The sequence below is a fragment of the Colletotrichum fioriniae genome, assembly GCF_027942845.1.
Source record: "Colletotrichum fioriniae strain IMI 355084 chromosome Unknown scaffold_1, whole genome shotgun sequence".
Classification (NCBI taxonomy): domain Eukaryota; kingdom Fungi; phylum Ascomycota; class Sordariomycetes; order Glomerellales; family Glomerellaceae; genus Colletotrichum; species Colletotrichum fioriniae.
Window position 1 is genome coordinate 6,642,661 of NW_027076837.1, and position 17,774 is coordinate 6,660,434.

Genomic DNA, 17,774 nt, shown 5'->3' on the forward strand with positions numbered 1-17,774 from the left:
TCGCTCCTGATGCCGCTGCCGCTTTGATGCATAACGCCTTGACCTAACAAAACTGATGGGGAGGAAGGATATCAACTAGCTCAGGTTTGCAGATTTGACGCTTAATTCAAATCAACGAATTCGCCGAGTTCGATTGTATTCACTGCTTCAGACGCCGCCTTTGCCTCAAAAGCTTTCAAGCGGGTCGGCCACTATTCTCATGTCTCAGGACCAAAGAAGGAAGTGTGCGGGTCTGAACCGGTCAAGCCGGCCGTGGGATACTCGGAGTTGTAGCCATCAGAAGGGGGTTCGCTGTGCGCGGCCAAGGCTAACACAGCTTCGTCATCGACGAGAGAATGGTCATGGTCATGGTCATGAACAGGGTTGTCGAGCTTGATTCTCTTGGCATCGGGGCCGTCTTGTTCGTCATCGTTGTCGTCCTTGAGAGACAAGTCGAGAGCGTCGTCTTTAAGGGGAAGGTCTAGAGACTCCGACATAAGACTGTCAGGCAGGATGGATGCTTCCAATTGGGTGTGGTCATCGTGGATAGACTCCTCGTGACTGGGCTGGTGCTCGGGCTGGTGGTCGTGCTGAAGATCAGCCTGGTGGTCGTGATGGAGGTCGGGTTGGTGGCTGTGCTGAAGGTCGGGCTGGTGGCTGTGCTGAAGATCGGGTTGAAGGCTGGTCTCGATATCGGATTGATGAAGACTGGACTGAAGATCGGTTATATCGTTTTGAAGGTCGGGTTGAATAACAGGCTGAGGTTGGCCAGCTTGAACTTCTTGATCGGTTTCAAGTTGATTAAGTTGGCCAGGCTGGCTGGCTTCACCGTTTTGCTCAGACAAGACGGCGATGGCCATCTGCGCGGCTTGCTGAGGTTGCTTCTTGGGTCTCCCACGACCCGGGCCTGGACGGCGAGTGATTGGGTTCGTTGTTGGATCGACCTTGCGAGGGTTGTCAGGGCTTCCTCCATTCGTCTCACTCTTGTGCTGGGCACGACGAAGGCCCTGAAAGTGTTGTCTGTGTTCTGTTAGTTGCTGAATGTAAATGGAACAAAGGAGACGGGTTCGGCATGAGAAGATGAGAAAGCTATGGAGAAGCAAAATCGATGGTCTACTCGTCCCAGCTACAGAGTATCTACTTGCTTGCAGTGAAACCTTACAAAACAAAGATGACGTGATAGTTTCGAGGCCCAACGAAAAGTGCGAAAAGGGTTTCGAAGGCAGTCCTTGACTTCGTCTTCTATCTTTCACAATAGATTTAGGGTCCATTCTGGAGGGACCAGGAGCGAAACAGAGAAGAATGAGCACTAAGAAGACTAGGAGAGGATACAGAGCGGGGAAATGCAGCTGGCTAGAAAATGGTCGGCGCAAAAGTGAAGGCGCGTAGGTACGCGCAATTTCTCTGGAAATAATGAATCGCAATGACGACGCCCTCGTGCGCTGCGAAGAAAGTTGCGCGTAGGTCGGAAGGATGTACATGAAAGAGAGGCGCGCCAACTCACCTACAGCCTTCATTGGTAAAGCCGTAACCCAGTGTGCGCATGTGGTTGCCGATGGTGGTCCATTCCGAACCGCTGATGACGCCAATGTTCTTCACGGACAGGATGGTAAAGAACAGATCCTTGTCGGCTCTGTCATTCCAATTTTTATTCATGGCGAATGCGACGGATGATGTCGGCGATTCGCGTGGATGATATCCTGATATTCGTGACTTATACGATTGAAAGTGGATGTGAGATGGTGGCTATCCTTTGCGGTCGAGGATGAGAAATTGGTAGTGTGCTAAGCTCGAGAGAACGATGGGTCGAAGGGTGGTTGGGGGGCTCGAGACGGCAAAGTCAAGGCGCTGGGTTTTGAGTGGCTCCCTGGCGCGGTTTAACGTTTCGCCGGGCAAGAGCTCGACTTGCATGCACCTCTGGGAAGCCCCAAAGCAGACAAAAAAATACGGAATTTTGAAAATCTCTTTTGGAGCGATTTCTGAGAGGACCTTTTTCTTTTCAACTGATTGTGAACAAGTTTGAGGAGGCCACATATCAAAAGATATCATGGCCGAGGACGCCTACAAGACAGCGGGCGGATCTTCCGAAAGGCCCCCATGTGCATGATACCCGGCGTTTAGCCGTTCATCAAGCGAGCTGTGGCACCCTGCACTGCCTGCAGTCAGGTTAGCGGCAATTGACGGCGCCCTCCTCAGTGTCGTAGTACTCCGTTGCAGTTGGGCAGACGATTTAGAGCTTCCAAGTTCTCAATTCTCTCGCTGGCCTGCGTCTGCTGTTCCAACCAAGTGCCTTACAAATATCACACGCTCCATACCAGAGACCTCGAGCGAGTACACCTTGCTTCATACGACTCGACATGTTATTTTCTGCACGGAAATCGTGTTCCTGAGCTGCCTGGTCAGTCGTACCGTGACGGCTGTGCGTTCAGTAGGTATTACATGGATTCGTGAGACACGTCGAATCTGGCCCGCTGCCCGCCTGCAGCCGACTCGATTGGCAATGATAGCGTATCTGTCAAATGCCTGATTGCGAGACATGGCCGGACGGTGTAAGGTAGCCTTCCGAATACTCGTAGTTCAAGGGAGATCAACCTTGGGAACCAATGGTGATGCTTTCTGTCTCGCATGCATCTTAAGCCGCGCACTGAGGATGGCGCGACCCTGACGGATGACTGAAGAGGCAACTTCAATTGTGACTACCGAGCAGCGTGAGGCGGACGTCTTCTATGGCCTCTCTGTGAGAAAAAAAAAGAGGAGAAAAAAAAAGGCGCGATTTACTCCAATGAGAACAAGAATCAAGGCAGCTTACCTCTGTGAAGCTTCTCCCAAACAGCCGCGGGAGGCCCCTTCACCCAGGTTCCCTGTCGCAATCGCCGCTTTACTCTCCCCTCACCATCTCAGGCCGGTTTTGGTAGGTGTGGAGAACGGACGCTGTCAGACCTCAGGCAGCAACTGCAGGTCGATCCGTGGGCGATGCGCAAAGTGGGTCTAGATGACACATCACGTGGTTTCGTGGAAATATTGCGAGGACACAGTGCCCCCTCGGAATCGCGAGGCGCGTCTCCAAACCACTTCACTCGATCCCACCAACTTCATCGCGTATCACCTACGACACCAAACAGACCTTTGGACGACATAATTACACGACTCATGGCTTTAAAATGCATCTTTTCATTTTATCGCAATTTTCTCTGGTCTCATAAGTGCTTTTGCTCGTTGAACGACCAATCCGATCTTCAATTGCCAAACTGGACAGCCATCTCGATTGACCCCTCCCCTCGCCGGCTCGCATCACCAGCAGCCGACGGATGTCCCAGCCAGACACGAGATTGAGATTACGACAGTATGATTGACTGGAGCACGAATCCAGGGGGCACTAAATCGGGCCAAGAGGCTCAAACTCTGTTTGCCATTATTCGCCGTGTTCCGCATCAACAGAACTCCGTCGCTGCAAGCTTCGCCAACCTTGTGCTTACTAGCAGGTTTACCCCTACATTAGATGCGCAAACCTGGGTGTTCGCAAGCTATTTAGTATACCATGTACGTATCAGAAGGCACCATGCTGCGTCGTCACAAGTGTCTGTCGACCGCCTGCTGCGTAAGTTTGTTTGACGACTCGGTGTGGGAAGGCCGCCAATGAATAGTGCGCGAACTGGGAGCTGCAACTTGGACATAGCCAATCGCCCCAACCCCCTCCATTTCCGAAGCTACCTTGGACTAAAGTACTCGAAAAGTGAGTCACACATCCATACCGCATACCTGTCTCATGCCATTAAGATCCCTGTTCCGTTTACAAGTGGTCCGCTGGGCGTTCCTGGATCTTGCATTTGGGGTGGGAGGGGGCCCGTTCGACCGCCAAAAAAGTTCCCCCCAGAAGGAAAAAAAAAAAAGGCCCAACAACTGCGTGTCAATTGACGAGTCAATTCTGCCTGCGAGTGCAAACATGGTTGATATCAGTTAGTGCTCGCATATCGGCGGACACGCTAGTCGAAATACCTTGCAATTCTTGGCCTTCCGCTCAAACCTTCATTCGTCGGAAAGAATCAAGTCGACTCCATCACGTCGGATGGATGCAGGGTAGGGATCTGCGGACGCCGGAAGGCAAAGGAAAAAAAAAGGGTGAGCAAGACAGCGCAAAAAAAGCTAGGGAATTCAAACCACTTTACGCGCAAATGACACGGCCCCGCGCCGCGACACACCTCGACCCTCTTAGCTCCCCTCCACCATTTCATCAGCGCTCGAGTGAGCGTGAGCAGGGCAGCCATCAAAAAACTCCAAGCCATTGGACCCAAACCATCCCATCCCATCCATGGATGCTGTACAGAGTATATGCACTTGCGTCTGCACCTCACCACACCTCACCCACCACACCACATCATCTCTCCACACCCCTCACAAACGTCACACACACCCCCTCTTCCCCCCTTCTCTTCCTCTTCCTCTCACTCTCTCAAGGACATGCGTCCCCGTCAAAGCCTGCCGCCGTAACTCCAGGCAACAAGGGACTATTTTGATTCCTTGTGTCTCAACCAAGGGGTTTGCCACTTTTACACCTCAATAAAATGTCGGCCCAAGCGCCGCGGCGTCTTCCCTGAAAGCATCTTCGTTCGACTTTCTTTTTCTTCATACTGTATAGATGCCAGCGCCAACTCCAGCTCCTAAGGTAATCCACAGCTACTTGCCCCATCGAGTCTCGGTACCAGCATCAAGCCGACTTGCATGCCCATTCCCTTTAGTTCCATGGTCCATGGGCCCTCTCCAAAGCACCTATAACTACCGTTGATGTCCCGGGGGTTGTCTGGCTGCCTTCTGACGAATCCTCCTTGTCTGCCTCTTTTGTCCGCCTCACCCTCATTGACCACCCACACCAACCGGTGACTGGCCTCGCCCTCAGTGGTTGTACCATTTCCAGATCACAACCTGCTGACTTGGATGCCATATATCTGGGCCTCGCCTTGCCTCACCAATCTTCACAGTGACTCATTTCCTTCATTTCAACTCCACACTTGCCTGTCGTGTGCTGGTTGACTGGGTTGAGCCAAAGCTTCAGCTTCTATTGCTGTGCACTTCAAATTACTCCCCTTTCCTCCAGCTCACTGGCCTCAATATCGACCTCACCTCCATTCCCATAGCCTGGTCAGCTCAAGGCGAGACAACTCTTCAACACTCTCAACATGTCCTCCAATACAGACAACCAGATGACGAGGTTTCTCTTCGCCATCTTGAAACAGAAGAACCTCAAGGATGTAAGTGCTCTCTACTACCATCACATCACATCACCTTGACTGGAGACTTACTCAACCCATAGATTGATTGGAATGCCGTCGCTCATGATCCGATACTATCACAACCCATCACCAACGGTCATGCTGCTCGCATGAGATACTCCCGTTTCCGCTCGGCGATGCTGGGTCTCGAGCCTCAAAAACGTAACAGAGCCACCGCAAACAAGAACAGGGTCACGAAGAACAAAAAGGAGCAAAAGCCACCGAAAAAGGAAGAGCAAGACGACGAGAAGAGGGTGAAGCCGGAACCAGGGACTCTTGAGGCTCTCCAGCAAGCCGAGGCTCGTGCCAGGTCTCCTGTCAAGGTGAAGCACGAGCATAGCCAGCCTCCCTACCGACAGCAGTTCACACCAACATCTATGGCGTCTCCCACCGCCACGGAATGCCAGCAGACCTTCCAGCCCAGGATGCTCACACCGTGTAGCGACGACATGTTCTCCGCACCTCACAACCTGCAGTTCAGCCCGTCAGCGAGTCTCATGGGCGCTCACCCGACCTTCGACCTCCCATCGGCCATGGCCTGTGCACACGATCCAGAACAGCAGCACCACCACGAGCACGACCACAACTCCTGGGCACCGAGTCCAATCTACTCGGCCTTTGACGCCGCCTACGATATCGACGGCTTCGGCGTCGGCTCCTTGTGCGATCATCAGGCCGGTCAGGGACATACCGACGACATGCACGGATCTCCCGCGCTGGGGTCTCTCATGCCTGAGCACATGAACATTAAGAACGAGCACTGGGACACCCATTTCCACCCATGATTATCCCGAACCTGGAAAAACGGTTCAAGCGAATTCTGGTGTGTGGGAAGGGTATTGAGGGGAGGGTCATCTTATACGTTTTTGGGTCCGGATTGGAAAAAAGAAAATACCTCGGGCTTTTCTCCACTGTCGTTGGCTTTTTTTTTTCTGTTCTTCCTCATGTCTCTTGTCTCTTTGTGCTGGTCACTCTCCTACTCGCATCGAATTGGACTACCAGATGTACTAATGAATTTACGCACACCCTGCAAACGGCGTACTGGTCTGGCCTAGAATGTATGCTTCCCGGAAGAAAGCAGAGGGGCCCTTTAGAATCTTTTTAAACACATACAATGACGATTCCTATGACGATTTCTGCTTCTTGATTTCGCATGCTCTCGTACTATTACGGAGGCCCTGGGAGTGTCCTGTCCATCACTTGCTCATCCAGGATTTTATTCCGGTGGGAACCAGTGCTTTTACGGCACAAGATTTTGCTTAAGATTAGTACTATTTCATCTGTTGGTGATCCTAATTCCTTCTTCAAGATATTGTTTGCTGGCATTCTAGCAGTTCTATTTGTGAGATTCAGCTCAACTGTGTAGGGGCTGGGTGATAAAATGAGGCCAGAAGAAGAGTATATACACATTGTCAGAGGGGTACCTTGGGACGAGACATTAGACGGCACAATGGTCAGACGAGCGCCAGCGGGAAGCAATATGTCATGAAGTTATGAGCTACACTTGTACTGAATAGCCACCTTCGACGGGGTCACATCTCCAACCTCCCATTTCTCTTCTGTCTCCATCAGAACTCCACTTCACCGCAACAAGTGAGATCTGTCCCTACCACTCTCGTTCATCTGGGTTCAAGCTCACCTTATTGCAATATGTGTCTAGCTGCATGTTTTCTATTTGTTTTGGGGAAGCTTAGGACTCTTGTGTCTTGTCATTTTTACAAGTCCACATATTCTTTGCTCTTCTATAGTAAAGCTCCAATCCCTTTTCTTATAATCTTTGTCAAAGTCTTTGCTCCCCCAGTCATCTACTTGAGTCTTTTACTCCCCTGCATCACAATGTGAGCACAAGTCCATGCCTCCCACTCATTTAGAAGAAGTCTTCTACTACTGCATGATGCCCATCAAGAGTTTGTAGGTCTGAGATCGTACCTCTCACCTTTTCTGTGAGAAATCCTTCAGCCGGGTGACATACCTCTGCCTAAGGTATCGAGGCGGGTGCTACTCTCAAGTAACTTCACAAAGTGAGTGCCATCTTGTAACCACTTAAGGCGAGTGCCATCGACTCACCCTTGAGGTGAATACTGTCTCATAGTATAGACGAGTTTTGTGCATTCACCTCTTGAGGCGAGTGCCGTCCCTCGACACACTGAGATGAGTGCCTTCTTCAGACGGATGCCATCTTGCAGCCCTTTGAAGCGAGGGCCATTTGTTCACCTTTAATGAAGAGTGCCATCTCCAACTTCTTAAGACGAGTATCATTTCACTAATCTTTGAGACGAGTGCCATCATACACTTCAGGCGAGTGCTATCTATTCACCTTTCAAGGCGGCCACCATCTCTCGTATACTTGGGGCGAGTGCCGTCCCATCTCTGAGTCTGAATACCGTCCCAACTTGAGGCGAGTGCCGTCCATCAATCCCTCGAGGCGAGTGCTATCCTATTGCCCTTTGAGGCGAGTGCCGTCCCATAGTTGAGGCGAGTGCCAGCTCTTCCATTATTAAAGCTCTTTCCTGCTTGACCTGTCCGGCCTCTCAAGATTTTGACTCTCACCCAGGATATATAATCCATCCTTCCACCCCCTCCACTGAACTCTTCCTCTTCAACCCTCCTCGCCTCTCACAACTCCTAGATTAGGGAGCGAGATCTTCGCCCATAGAAGATCAACATCATTACACTTCGCTATATACAGCATACCAGGTACGTGGTTTCTTACTCATGCTATGTATCTCACTTTCCGAGTCTCAACTCGTCTCGAAACTCTCTTCATTACGACCAAAGCTGAATATTTCACACTCTACCCTTTTTGCCCATCATATCATCGCAATCCTACGCGTTTCTGTGTTTGTTTCTTCCTCTCAAGCATACCGCGCCTCCCAACTTTCACACCACCCAGTGGCCAACACAATCTCTCTCAAACCTTGCTCTTTTCCACTCCCTCTACTTGACGACTCTCTTCCACCTTCAATCATCGCAACTTCTTTCACTCATCTCTCTTACCTTCCTCACTGGCTCCTCATCCTCTCTCAGAATCTCATTATCTTCGCTCAATTCTCGCTTAGAGACTTGGCGTCTTGAGACTGACCCTCTTTGCATTCAGCATCACAATATCAGCAACAATGGCTGGTAACTCTTGGACCGTCGAGGCCGAGAAGGCCCTCTTGATCTCCATCGCTACCACTGCCAACAGCGGTGCTGGCACGAAACCTGACTGGGCTAACGTCGTTCGCCGCATGAATTGCCTCGGCCACAGCTTCACCGTCGCGGCCCTCAGGTGAGTGACCATCTCTTGATACAGTTTCTGGCAGAACTAATCACATCATCTTTCACAGTCAGCGCTACTCGAAGTCTCTGATCAAGCCTTACAATGAACAGCTCAACGCGACCGCCGACATGCCTGCCACCCCGGCTCCGATTCCTCCTTCCCGCAAGCGTGCTGCCCCCGGCTTCGGCACTAGAGCGGCTAGAAACTCCATTGCCGGTGGTTCTGGCGCGGCCCAGGCCGCCAACGAGATGGCCTCTCTCGCCCTTTCGGTTGACGATGGCGTTGATGATTCTGAGTCCGACATGGAGGATTCTAAGAAGCGCGTCAAGATCACTCACGATGGTCTTGCTGCTGGTCTGAACGGCCAGCATATCGATCTTACCGGCAACGACACTGATGCCAATATGGAGAGCGCCGCTCCTGCCTCTGGTCTGAACGATCAGCCGGTTGACCTCACCGCTGATCACCAGGTCGAGATCAAGCTTGAGGGCAATGCCAGCATTCCCTCCTTCACTCGTGCTGCCCGTGCGCGCAGGTATGTTGCTATGGACTTTTGGTTCATTTCCTATATCTTCACCTAGACCCATTCGAAACACCCCAGCACTTCAGATCCTGAGCTTGTATTGGTGTTTTTGTGGCTGCTCCAGCTTTGATAGCAAGCAATCGCTTCATCCGTCTATTCTATGACTTTACCTCTTACCCTCAAGCTTGACCCCACTACCTACCTCCTACCCTCCATCACTACCTTCCGTCTTTCCATATTTTCATCTTCCATACCTCACACCTCAATTTCCACAATCCAAGTTCCAACTACACTTCTATTTTCTATTCCCACATTCCAACTTCCACAAGATACACAACTTTCTCTTCAAAAGCCCTCACCACTTTCCAAAATGGACCTCGCTAAGGACTTTCTCAGCTTGACCATCGCCGAGGCCGCTGCCCCTGAGTTTCGCTTCAAATCCAGAGGCAACTTCAACGCCGTCAGAAGCGACCCCAAGCCTGACCCGTCCGTCAAGACCTACCCCCACGTCATGGATCCCGCCTAGGAGGAACTCGAGAAGCGTGTCTGGACCGCCTGCGTGAACGGTCGCAAGCATCTCATGGCGGTCAACGCGCGCAAGGCAGCTGAGAAGGAGGAGGCTGCTGCCAAGGCTGCTGCTGAGGCAGCTGAGGCTGCGAACGCGAACGCGATGGTCTTGGATTAGATGAGGATGGGGGATTGGTCTACGATGAAACTCATATCCTTGGATTACCCTGCTCTCATGACTTTATTGATGGGCGGGGAGATTTGGGAAAGAAGGGTTTTCGTTCGCCGTCTTTTTTTCCCCCTTCTTTCTTCATTCTTGCTACTGGGATTGACGGCAAGGTGGTTCGACAGTAACTGGCACTTTTTTCGGCAACAGGAACGGTTTTCTTTTCGCTTTTTCCCTCTTCTCTCATCAGCATTTCGTTCGTTTCTCGGCTTCTTCATCTCTTTATTATTCCACCATGGACACCTTTTCTTCTTCTCAACACCACAACAAACAACCGCCGCCATTGGGTTGATTGATATGGAGTGGCAATGGAGGGGGAGAAGGAGACCACGGGGGGATTCTGGGATAATGGAGGCTGGGATTGACGGAACCTGGAAAGGGGGGAAATGGCTTTTGGGTTTGATTTTTTTCTTTTCGCCGGATTGGCCAGGTGGCTTATCGTTTACAAGGAATCTCTGGCAGAGAGAAATGGTTTCAACGGACTGATTTGACGGGGTATGGCTGAGATTACCGCCCCTTTTGATATTGCTTGCGGAGGGAGGATTTCACACCCGGCTCGTACAGAAGCAAGCTTGCTCTTGTGCTAGCTTTTCTTTTCTAGTCAGAAATGGAAGTTATCATCTGCTATACTTGAGTAAACCGATTGCTTTATGAGTGAGGACCTGGTGCTGTATTAACTTCGGTTCTTACGACAACGTCATCGTGGATGGTGGGGACAAGATAAGTGTCAGGGCACTGATCACATTGATGTCGTGTGCCCTTGGCTTCTTTGCCTTCGGTCATCATTTCGTTTACGAAGATCGTCTCAAGCACGGCACTCGTACATAATCTCAATTTCTTCATTTTCGGGAATCTAATCACCGTTTGACTGTCCCAGACGATGCTGCCCTGGTAATTAAAACCATGCTCCCGGAATAATTACCTATCATACCCCCAAACGCCATTTGATCCATCCCAAATCACAAATATGTTCTCACCCGCACATTGCCATCTTACTCGATGCCGCGAGGCTTAGGTCCGCGACTATCCACTCTCCGTCCCTCCGCAGGGCCCTTCTTCTCGGGAGCCTTTTCCTTCTCCTCGGCCTCGCCCTTGCGCTTGGCCCGGAGTGTCTGGCCCTGGCCCGCGAAATGCGGCCGCTTCTGCTCCTCTAGCTCGCGCTTCTTATCGTCGTCGGTCTTGACCGGCTTAATCTCGTAGCCGAAGAAGAGCTTGTTGGGCGGAAGGCGGAGAGGCATGGGGCCGTTGTTGTTTCGGCGCGGGATGGGTAGAGCGGGCGGGTTGGCTGAGGCGCCTGCCACGGGAGTCGCGGGCTTGGGTGTCGACGCCTTGCTCCCCTTCTTGCTGAGCTTCTGGCCCTCGCCGTAGAATTTGGAGTTGGTCGTTGCCGTGCCGGGGGCGATAGCGCCGTAGTTGATGGACTGGGCCATGGATCCTTGGCTGTGAAGCAGACCGCCGGCCGGGAGGCCACCGCGGCCGCTTCTGGGTGTGCTGGTTCCGCTGCCTCTCTGTTGTCTCTCTGGCTCGACGTAGCCAACTGGTGGCGCGAAGTCGACCTCGACATCGGTTTCGATCAGGCAAACTCCCATCTTGTCCGTCTCCGGCTTGACCTCAAGGACCGCCACGTGGTAGATCTCGTCGTTGTACTCAAAGTTGAAAACGTCACCCTTGGTAAGTGCGGCGAAGTTCCTAAATGCCTTCTCCAGCACGGCCTTGGGATCGCTGATATCGAGGAAGTTGGTCGATTGGGGCTGCAGCTTGACTAGCTTGGCAAGCTCGAGAGAAGTTGTCTTGATCTGGATCATGTCGCCGACGTCTAGCGAGAGGGTTTGCATCATCTGGTCTCAAACGTTAACAACGCCACCTCCGCTACGGCCAGCGCGGGCCAAGGAGAGGATAGGAGCACGAACCCAGTGGGGGAGGTATGCTCTGCCCTCCTCCGCGACGAACTCCAACACACCGGCGTGTGAGTGCTTTCCCTTCTCGCCATTTATAATCTCCATGAGCAACGGCCATTGTACGTGGAGCTTCGAGACCTTGTCGAGGGCGGAGGGCGGCAGGAAGATCTTGGAACCGTAGTTGAGATCGGGTCGCTCGGGACCAGGTGCCATGACCATGGGATAGCATCGGTAGTATTCGTCGAATCGCTGGACGATCGGCCGGCGGCCACCGCGGGCAAAGTTATACATGTCTGCTTCGTTTTGGTCGAAGCGATACTGCAAGCTCAGAATTAGCTGGGGCGAAGAGGTGACTTGGACAGCTAGCTTACCATCGAGCGGGGAGATTTGTTGAGTAAGGTATCTTTTTTTGGCAGCAGAGAGAAAAAAGTAAAGAGAAGTGATATGACCCCGATGAGTTGTTAAGCTAACTTGGGCAGCTTTCTTTGAATCAGAGCAGTTGTGGCTGCTGCAGGTGGTGAAAGAAGGTAGCTTTGGCCTTTAGGTGTGATGAAGGAGGACCCGCGGTTGACGTGGGGCCGCAAAGGCAACTGATGAATGACGAAACCCGCTGGAAGTTCGACTGGGCTCCACCAAAAAATGACATGCCCGATACCCCAGCCGGTACCTTAATGCCCATGCAACTTTGTAGGGAATTCGAGGTATCCGCTCCCAGCTCTCAGATGCATTCCAGGAAACGTAGAACGGGACGTTTGGAATTAGAGCTGCTGCATCCAGCCCACCTAGAAAGAAGCTCTTTCAAGGCAAAGCTCAGCCAGCCTCGCCTTACTTTAACTCCTCATTTGTCACAACCCACACCATATCCCCAGGCATAGCCAGCCCGAACCATGGCCTCCAGACACTCGGCAGCGCGCCCAAAAAGGGCAGGCGAAACCTTTGCGCGAACGCATCACCACGACGCCGAAGCAGACGACGGTCACGATTCCAAGAAGCTCAAGTTTGACGTCCGCAACCCCTCCGCCCTGGCCCCCGATGCGCCGGAAGAGGACGCCATCCTCGATGCCGACGTCATTGGCGGCGGCGGGGGGAGCGACGAAGCGCGGCGCCGTGAACCTGGACGGCTACGACAGCGACTCGGACAACGAGCGCAACTTCAAGTCGCGCGCCAACGAAAAGCATAAGGGCAGGAAGGACGGCGATGCGGATTTCTTTGGCCAGCTGGATAATTACGATGCCAAGGACAGCGGCGCGGGCGGCAAGGGCGGCAAGGTTAACGAGGATGACGACGAGGACGACGACATGTTTGCCGCGGACGACGATGACGAAGAGCAGGAAGGCAAGGCGGCGCAGGAAGGGACCAAGGCGGCGGGGAAGGACAAGGCTGTGCGCTTCCTCGATGACGCACAGATCCAGGGTCAAGAGCTGCACAGTAAAAGCGGAGGACAGATCCGCCTAGACGACGAGGAGAGCAGCGACGACGAAGAAGATAAAGAGCTGGCGATGCAGGAGGAGGGTATTGACGAGGAGGTCGGGCTTGGCGGCTTGAAGCGCAACGCGCCTAAGGTCGAGGCGTTCAACATGAAGGATGAGCAAGAGGAGGGTCGCTTCGACGAGGACGGCAACTTTATCAGGAAAGCTGTGGACCCGAACGCCGTGCACGACAAGTGGCTCGACGGGCTGAGTAAAAAGGATCTGAAGAAGGCGGCGGATGCACACGAGAAGCGCGAGGCCGAGGCGCGGAGGTTACGAATGGAGAACGACGACATCTTGACGACGGACCTGCTCAAGGCGCTCATCGTGAGATTAGAAAGAGGCGAGACATCCCTCGAGGCCCTGGCGAGATTGGGCAAGGGGCAGCCCAAAACCAAAAAGATACCCAAATGGAAACTCAAGAAGCAGAATAAGGGCGGCGGCGGCGAGGAGGCCATGGACGTCGACAAGGAAAAGGACCAGCTTAGCCCCGAGCAGCAGAAGAGGAAAGAGGCCATTGAGGCCATCACCGACGCGGCGGACAAGCTGCTGAGTCGAGACCACGCCGAGATTTACGACGAGGAGAGGGAGATGCTGGTTCGCGAGTGGCAGCGGGAGACGGGCGAGCAGTGGGTTGAGCCGGCCAAGGACGACGCCGATGACGATCTGTCCTCGAGGATGTGGGAGTTCCGTTGGACGGATGGGCGGGATAATGCAGAGAAACAAGGGCCGTACGACGGGCCTACGATGAAGGCATGGCAGGATGCCGGATACTTTGGTGAGGGCGTTGAGTTCCGGCCGGTTGGCGATGATTCCTGGACGAGGGTTGCGACGTTTGAATAATCGTTCCACCAGCTGGAACACATCTGGGGGAGAAAACGTATACCATGTAACAAATACGGATGAATGAATAAAAAAGCCTTGCATTCCTGGCATCGTCACGATGCTACCATTCAAACATTTATGGTACATAATCTATCATACGTCCCAGGGGGTGGCCACCTATTTTACTGCCCAAAAAACGCCCAACATGGAAGACCCTTTAACACGCTTAACTCAACTCCATCGCATCGCCATGGCCATTAGTGACGGTAAAGTCGACGGCACCGTCGTTGCCAATCAAGCGCTTCTCCGACTCGGACACGAACTTGACGCTGCGGGACGGGTCGTAGAAGAGCGAGAAGCTCCTCTGAACGTCGGCAATCTCGACCTGCTTCGCCCTGCGCTTGGCGCAAATCAACTGTGAGGTGGTGATGAGGTTGCTGGCGTAGCGCAGGCCCGCCTCCTGGCCAATCTTTGTGAGCAATGCCAGAGCGTCGGCTGAGACATCGACCTCTTCTTCTTGAGCTCTGATGGTGATGATCTGCTTGATCTCCTCGGGGCTGTAGGTGTTTGTGTGGATAATGACGACACGATCCAGGAAGTCGAGGGGCAGACCGTGGGGGCTGCGGTAGTCTGTTCCGCGGATGCGGGAGTTGCCCCTGTTGCTGGCCATGATGACAATAGGTGCGAGATCATCTTCCAGGGCGCGGTTGATGTATGAGAAGCACTCAATGTCGAGCATGTGAACCTCATCGATGAACAACACACCAGGAACAATCTCGGCCTTGCCCTCCTCCTTCCACTCGCCCACCTTGGTGTTGATTTGGTCCCTGATCTCGCTGCGGATCTCACCAGTGTCTCCAGAGAACAGAGCCAAGAAGCCCTGTGTTCTTGAGTTGATGACATCGATCTCGTGAAGAGTGACGGTGTGGACGACCTCCTTGCGCTTCTGCAGCTCACCGTCTGGGCACTGCAGGAACTTGGTGTCGACACCCATGGCATCGTAGTCGCGCGAGCGAGCGTATGAACGGCCGAGCTTTGTAATCTTGCCCGAAGACTTGTCGATGGAAATGATATCACCGGCCATGACGCGCTCCTTGGTCATGGCATCAATCATCTTGGCGCCCATATCGTAGACAGCTTCCATGTCGGTCGTCTTGATCGTCAGCTTTCCCTGCTTGGCGCCGCCTGTAACGCTTCGGTCGATTTGGATCTCGACGACCTCGCCCTCCATAATCTCGCTCTCCTCCTTGATGCGAACACCAATCGACTTGCGGAATGCTTGTGTGAGAGCTTCGGTCTTTGACATTTCGAGGGAGAAGATTTCGGATGAGGCGAGGGAAGTGAAGGGGACATCGGGACCGAGGGACTGAGCCATTCCCATGGCAATGGCGGTCTTGCCAGTGCTGAGGAGATGCAAAGTCAGTTGTACAGTCTTCAAAGGACACATGTGGAAGAAAAGGCTTACCTTGGGGGGCCGGCGATCAGCACAGCTCTTCCAGCAATCTTGCTCTCCTTGATCATCTGCAGGATCACGGCAGCAGCTTTTCTGGCCTTCTCCTGTCCAACCAGACCTTGAGATGCCGCTCTGGGCTCCAGCGTTGTGCCATCAACGCCCAAGCCACGAATGTGGGAGTGAGCCGCGATGAGGTTGAGGCCCTTGAGCTCCTTGCTCTCGGAGACGGTCATGACGGGCTATACACCCTGTTAGCTACTAGTGCGTGAATGCAGACGAAGAGGAGCGCATACCGCAGCCATCTTGGAATAGGGTTACCGATGACTTCGGGAAGCTTTTCGCAAGGTTGAAATTTCGGCAATTGAGGGATGCAAATGGGAAGAGACGGGCTTGAGGTGATGTTCGTGGATGAGGCGCAAAAAACAGTTCGTCAATGGTCGTTCAAGGCTGAAAGAGCTGGGCCTTGCGCGTTCAGAAATTTGGGAACGCGCTTACCTCAGTTTGCACAGGCTGAGCGTGGCGCGGCTAGCGCTTGAGCGCCACAGGAACAAGCCTGTGTAGGTAAGCCAGACGTCAGAAAGTCTGCCCAGCTACAGGCACTGTATCCGTACCACCTCAGTCTAAGCTTGACGCCAGCACTTAAGCACTCCATGTCAGCTTCAGAGTACGGTCCACCTAACTTAACTTTATTGCCTACGACAAAGAACTACATGTGTTGAGTTTCTAGCTGTTTCTATATACTAACGTCTCAGGCAAGTTCTTGGGCAGGATAGCTCCAGCTCAGCCCGTTGCGACCAGCTGTCAGGTAAGGGTGCGACCATTGTTCATTATTATGAGCCATGTGTCGAGCAGAACTTCGACACGCTCTAGAGTCTGAATGCAGTACCTAGATTGTTGTCGCGGGCAAGCAAATATTTGTTGATGTCAAGATAGTGCAGCTAGGTACACCGCAATCTTGTCTTATAGGCGAGTTACTTGCTTTCAGAAGCAGCCAAGGCGCCTTGTTCTTTGTCATCCAGGAAACAGGTCCGATCGACTACGAGGGATGGTGATGTTCGCTTAGTACAGTGACATCCTGTACGGATATCTGTTGCATTCCTAGCCATGCGCCTTTGGCGATAAACAATTCGCTCATAATGATCCGTTGGTCGTGGTCTTCTGACAGTGCTCGAGAGGGGTCAGTATCGGTGCTAAAGTGCAGGGTCGATAGAATACATCGGCGATGGTAGAAAATGGCAAGGGACATACGAGATCAAGTTCAACCTGAACTCAGAAATGGCGCTAACGCCTACAATAGCATTAATGTTTGCTTATTCGAATGCGCCCTCCCCCACCCAACGTCGACCCTTTCTTGGGCGATGGATCAATCAGTGTTTGTCTGGCCCCCGGAAAAAGCCAGCTCGGAGCCCTGCCGGCAAACAACCTCACCCCACTCACCACACCTTGGTAATTGTTCCTTCCATCTGAGAAATCTCTAGTGCGGGCAGGTCAGGTACGTACTTCCAGGTTAATTTACCTTATGCAGTAATATCACAACCCGCGAAAGCCGACTGAGAATAGGCGAGGTATCGTCGGTGTAAGTCCAGGTTTGAATATAGTGTTCCGGTGAGCAGACGTGTTGGTGAAAATACTTCACTGGGAAGGAAGTACAAATAGCTCTGCTTGGAAGCATTCACAGCACTGTAATTAGGTATTCTTCGTGCCTTACCCAGGCCATCGGATATGACAGCGGCCATGATTCATTCCTCGCTAACAGACGGTCTAGTAGATGCACCCCAGGCCAAAACCAAGAACGTCTTGGCCCCCCAATTAAAGGTGCAACCCGTTTTACACTACAGCGAGCCCCTGTGACTCGTGAGGCCAGCTCAGTGTCAAATACCCTGGAAGTGTGTGAAAAGGGGGCAAACCTGGAACCTAAAGCTCTGTAAGCTGGGTTACAGCAACTGCACGCACTGCATATCGTCTGACGCGTGGAGCAGCCACTTGATGTTTGCTTTTTTCTCTCTGAGTTGTCTCTAGGCCCCTGTAGGTCCTTCGATATCATTCCATCACATCCAGCCATATCCGCTCTCCACTCAAGTCCTGACGCCAGATTTGGGGAGTTCCGCCTACCTACCTTACTACATACGTGAAATTGCGCAGAATACTTGAGCTTACCTTAACCTTACCTTGGGTACCGGAGAAACTTTCTGGTAAGGCTTGTATTTCTAGCCCATGTGCGATCCATCACCTAGGTACTGCGTACACGGCCTTACGTGGGTGCGTCCTCACTTACAAGGAATATTACTTTCCCCAACCCACCTCCCCTCCCCAAATGCTGCACTTCCCAGGTTGCTAGGCGAGTGTAATTAAGCCAGACCCGAC

At 52.7% G+C, this 17,774-nt stretch overlaps 7 protein-coding genes across 7 annotated transcripts; 4 read left to right on the plus strand and 3 right to left on the minus strand.

The window, feature by feature from the left end:
• Window positions 1-197: 197 nt before the first annotated feature.
• N0V96_001720 (uncharacterized protein) lies at window positions 198-1,635 on the minus strand (the record flags this gene model as incomplete). The annotated part of the gene is made up of 2 exons (XM_053192943.1): window positions 198-999; window positions 1,484-1,635. 2 exons carry the CDS (start codon window positions 1,633-1,635, stop codon window positions 198-200), a joined length of 954 nt encoding a protein of 317 aa, XP_053049474.1.
• A 3,518-nt stretch (window positions 1,636-5,153) lies between these two features.
• N0V96_001721 (uncharacterized protein) lies at window positions 5,154-6,031 on the plus strand (the record flags this gene model as incomplete). The annotated part of the gene is made up of 2 exons (XM_053192944.2): window positions 5,154-5,225; window positions 5,288-6,031. The coding sequence occupies 2 exons, from the start codon at window positions 5,154-5,156 to the stop codon at window positions 6,029-6,031; spliced, it is 816 nt and encodes a 271-aa protein (XP_053049475.2).
• A 2,331-nt stretch (window positions 6,032-8,362) lies between these two features.
• On the plus strand, window positions 8,363-9,089 carry N0V96_001722 (uncharacterized protein; the record flags this gene model as incomplete). Its single annotated transcript, XM_053192945.2, has 2 exons — window positions 8,363-8,517; window positions 8,576-9,089. The coding sequence occupies 2 exons, from the start codon at window positions 8,363-8,365 to the stop codon at window positions 9,087-9,089; spliced, it is 669 nt and encodes a 222-aa protein (XP_053049476.2).
• A 312-nt stretch (window positions 9,090-9,401) lies between these two features.
• N0V96_001723 (uncharacterized protein) lies at window positions 9,402-9,716 on the plus strand (the record flags this gene model as incomplete). Its single annotated transcript, XM_053192946.1, is given in 2 exon segments — window positions 9,402-9,539; window positions 9,558-9,716. The coding sequence occupies 2 exon segments, from the start codon at window positions 9,402-9,404 to the stop codon at window positions 9,714-9,716; spliced, it is 297 nt and encodes a 98-aa protein (XP_053049477.1).
• Window positions 9,717-10,756: 1,040 nt separating this feature from the next.
• On the minus strand, window positions 10,757-12,036 carry UFD1 (ubiquitin fusion degradation protein; the record flags this gene model as incomplete). The annotated part of the gene is made up of 3 exons (XM_065756304.1): window positions 10,757-11,602; window positions 11,675-11,980; window positions 12,034-12,036. 3 exons carry the CDS (start codon window positions 12,034-12,036, stop codon window positions 10,757-10,759), a joined length of 1,155 nt encoding a protein of 384 aa, XP_065615544.1.
• Window positions 12,037-12,694: 658 nt separating this feature from the next.
• N0V96_001725 (uncharacterized protein) lies at window positions 12,695-13,975 on the plus strand (the record flags this gene model as incomplete). The annotated part of the gene is made up of 1 exon (XM_053192948.2): window positions 12,695-13,975. One exon carries the CDS (start codon window positions 12,695-12,697, stop codon window positions 13,973-13,975), a length of 1,281 nt encoding a protein of 426 aa, XP_053049479.2.
• Window positions 13,976-14,183: 208 nt separating this feature from the next.
• RVB2 (RuvB-like protein 2) lies at window positions 14,184-15,712 on the minus strand (the record flags this gene model as incomplete). Its single annotated transcript, XM_053192949.1, has 3 exons — window positions 14,184-15,360; window positions 15,423-15,649; window positions 15,704-15,712. The coding sequence occupies 3 exons, from the start codon at window positions 15,710-15,712 to the stop codon at window positions 14,184-14,186; spliced, it is 1,413 nt and encodes a 470-aa protein (XP_053049480.1).
• Window positions 15,713-17,774: the final 2,062 nt, after the last annotated feature.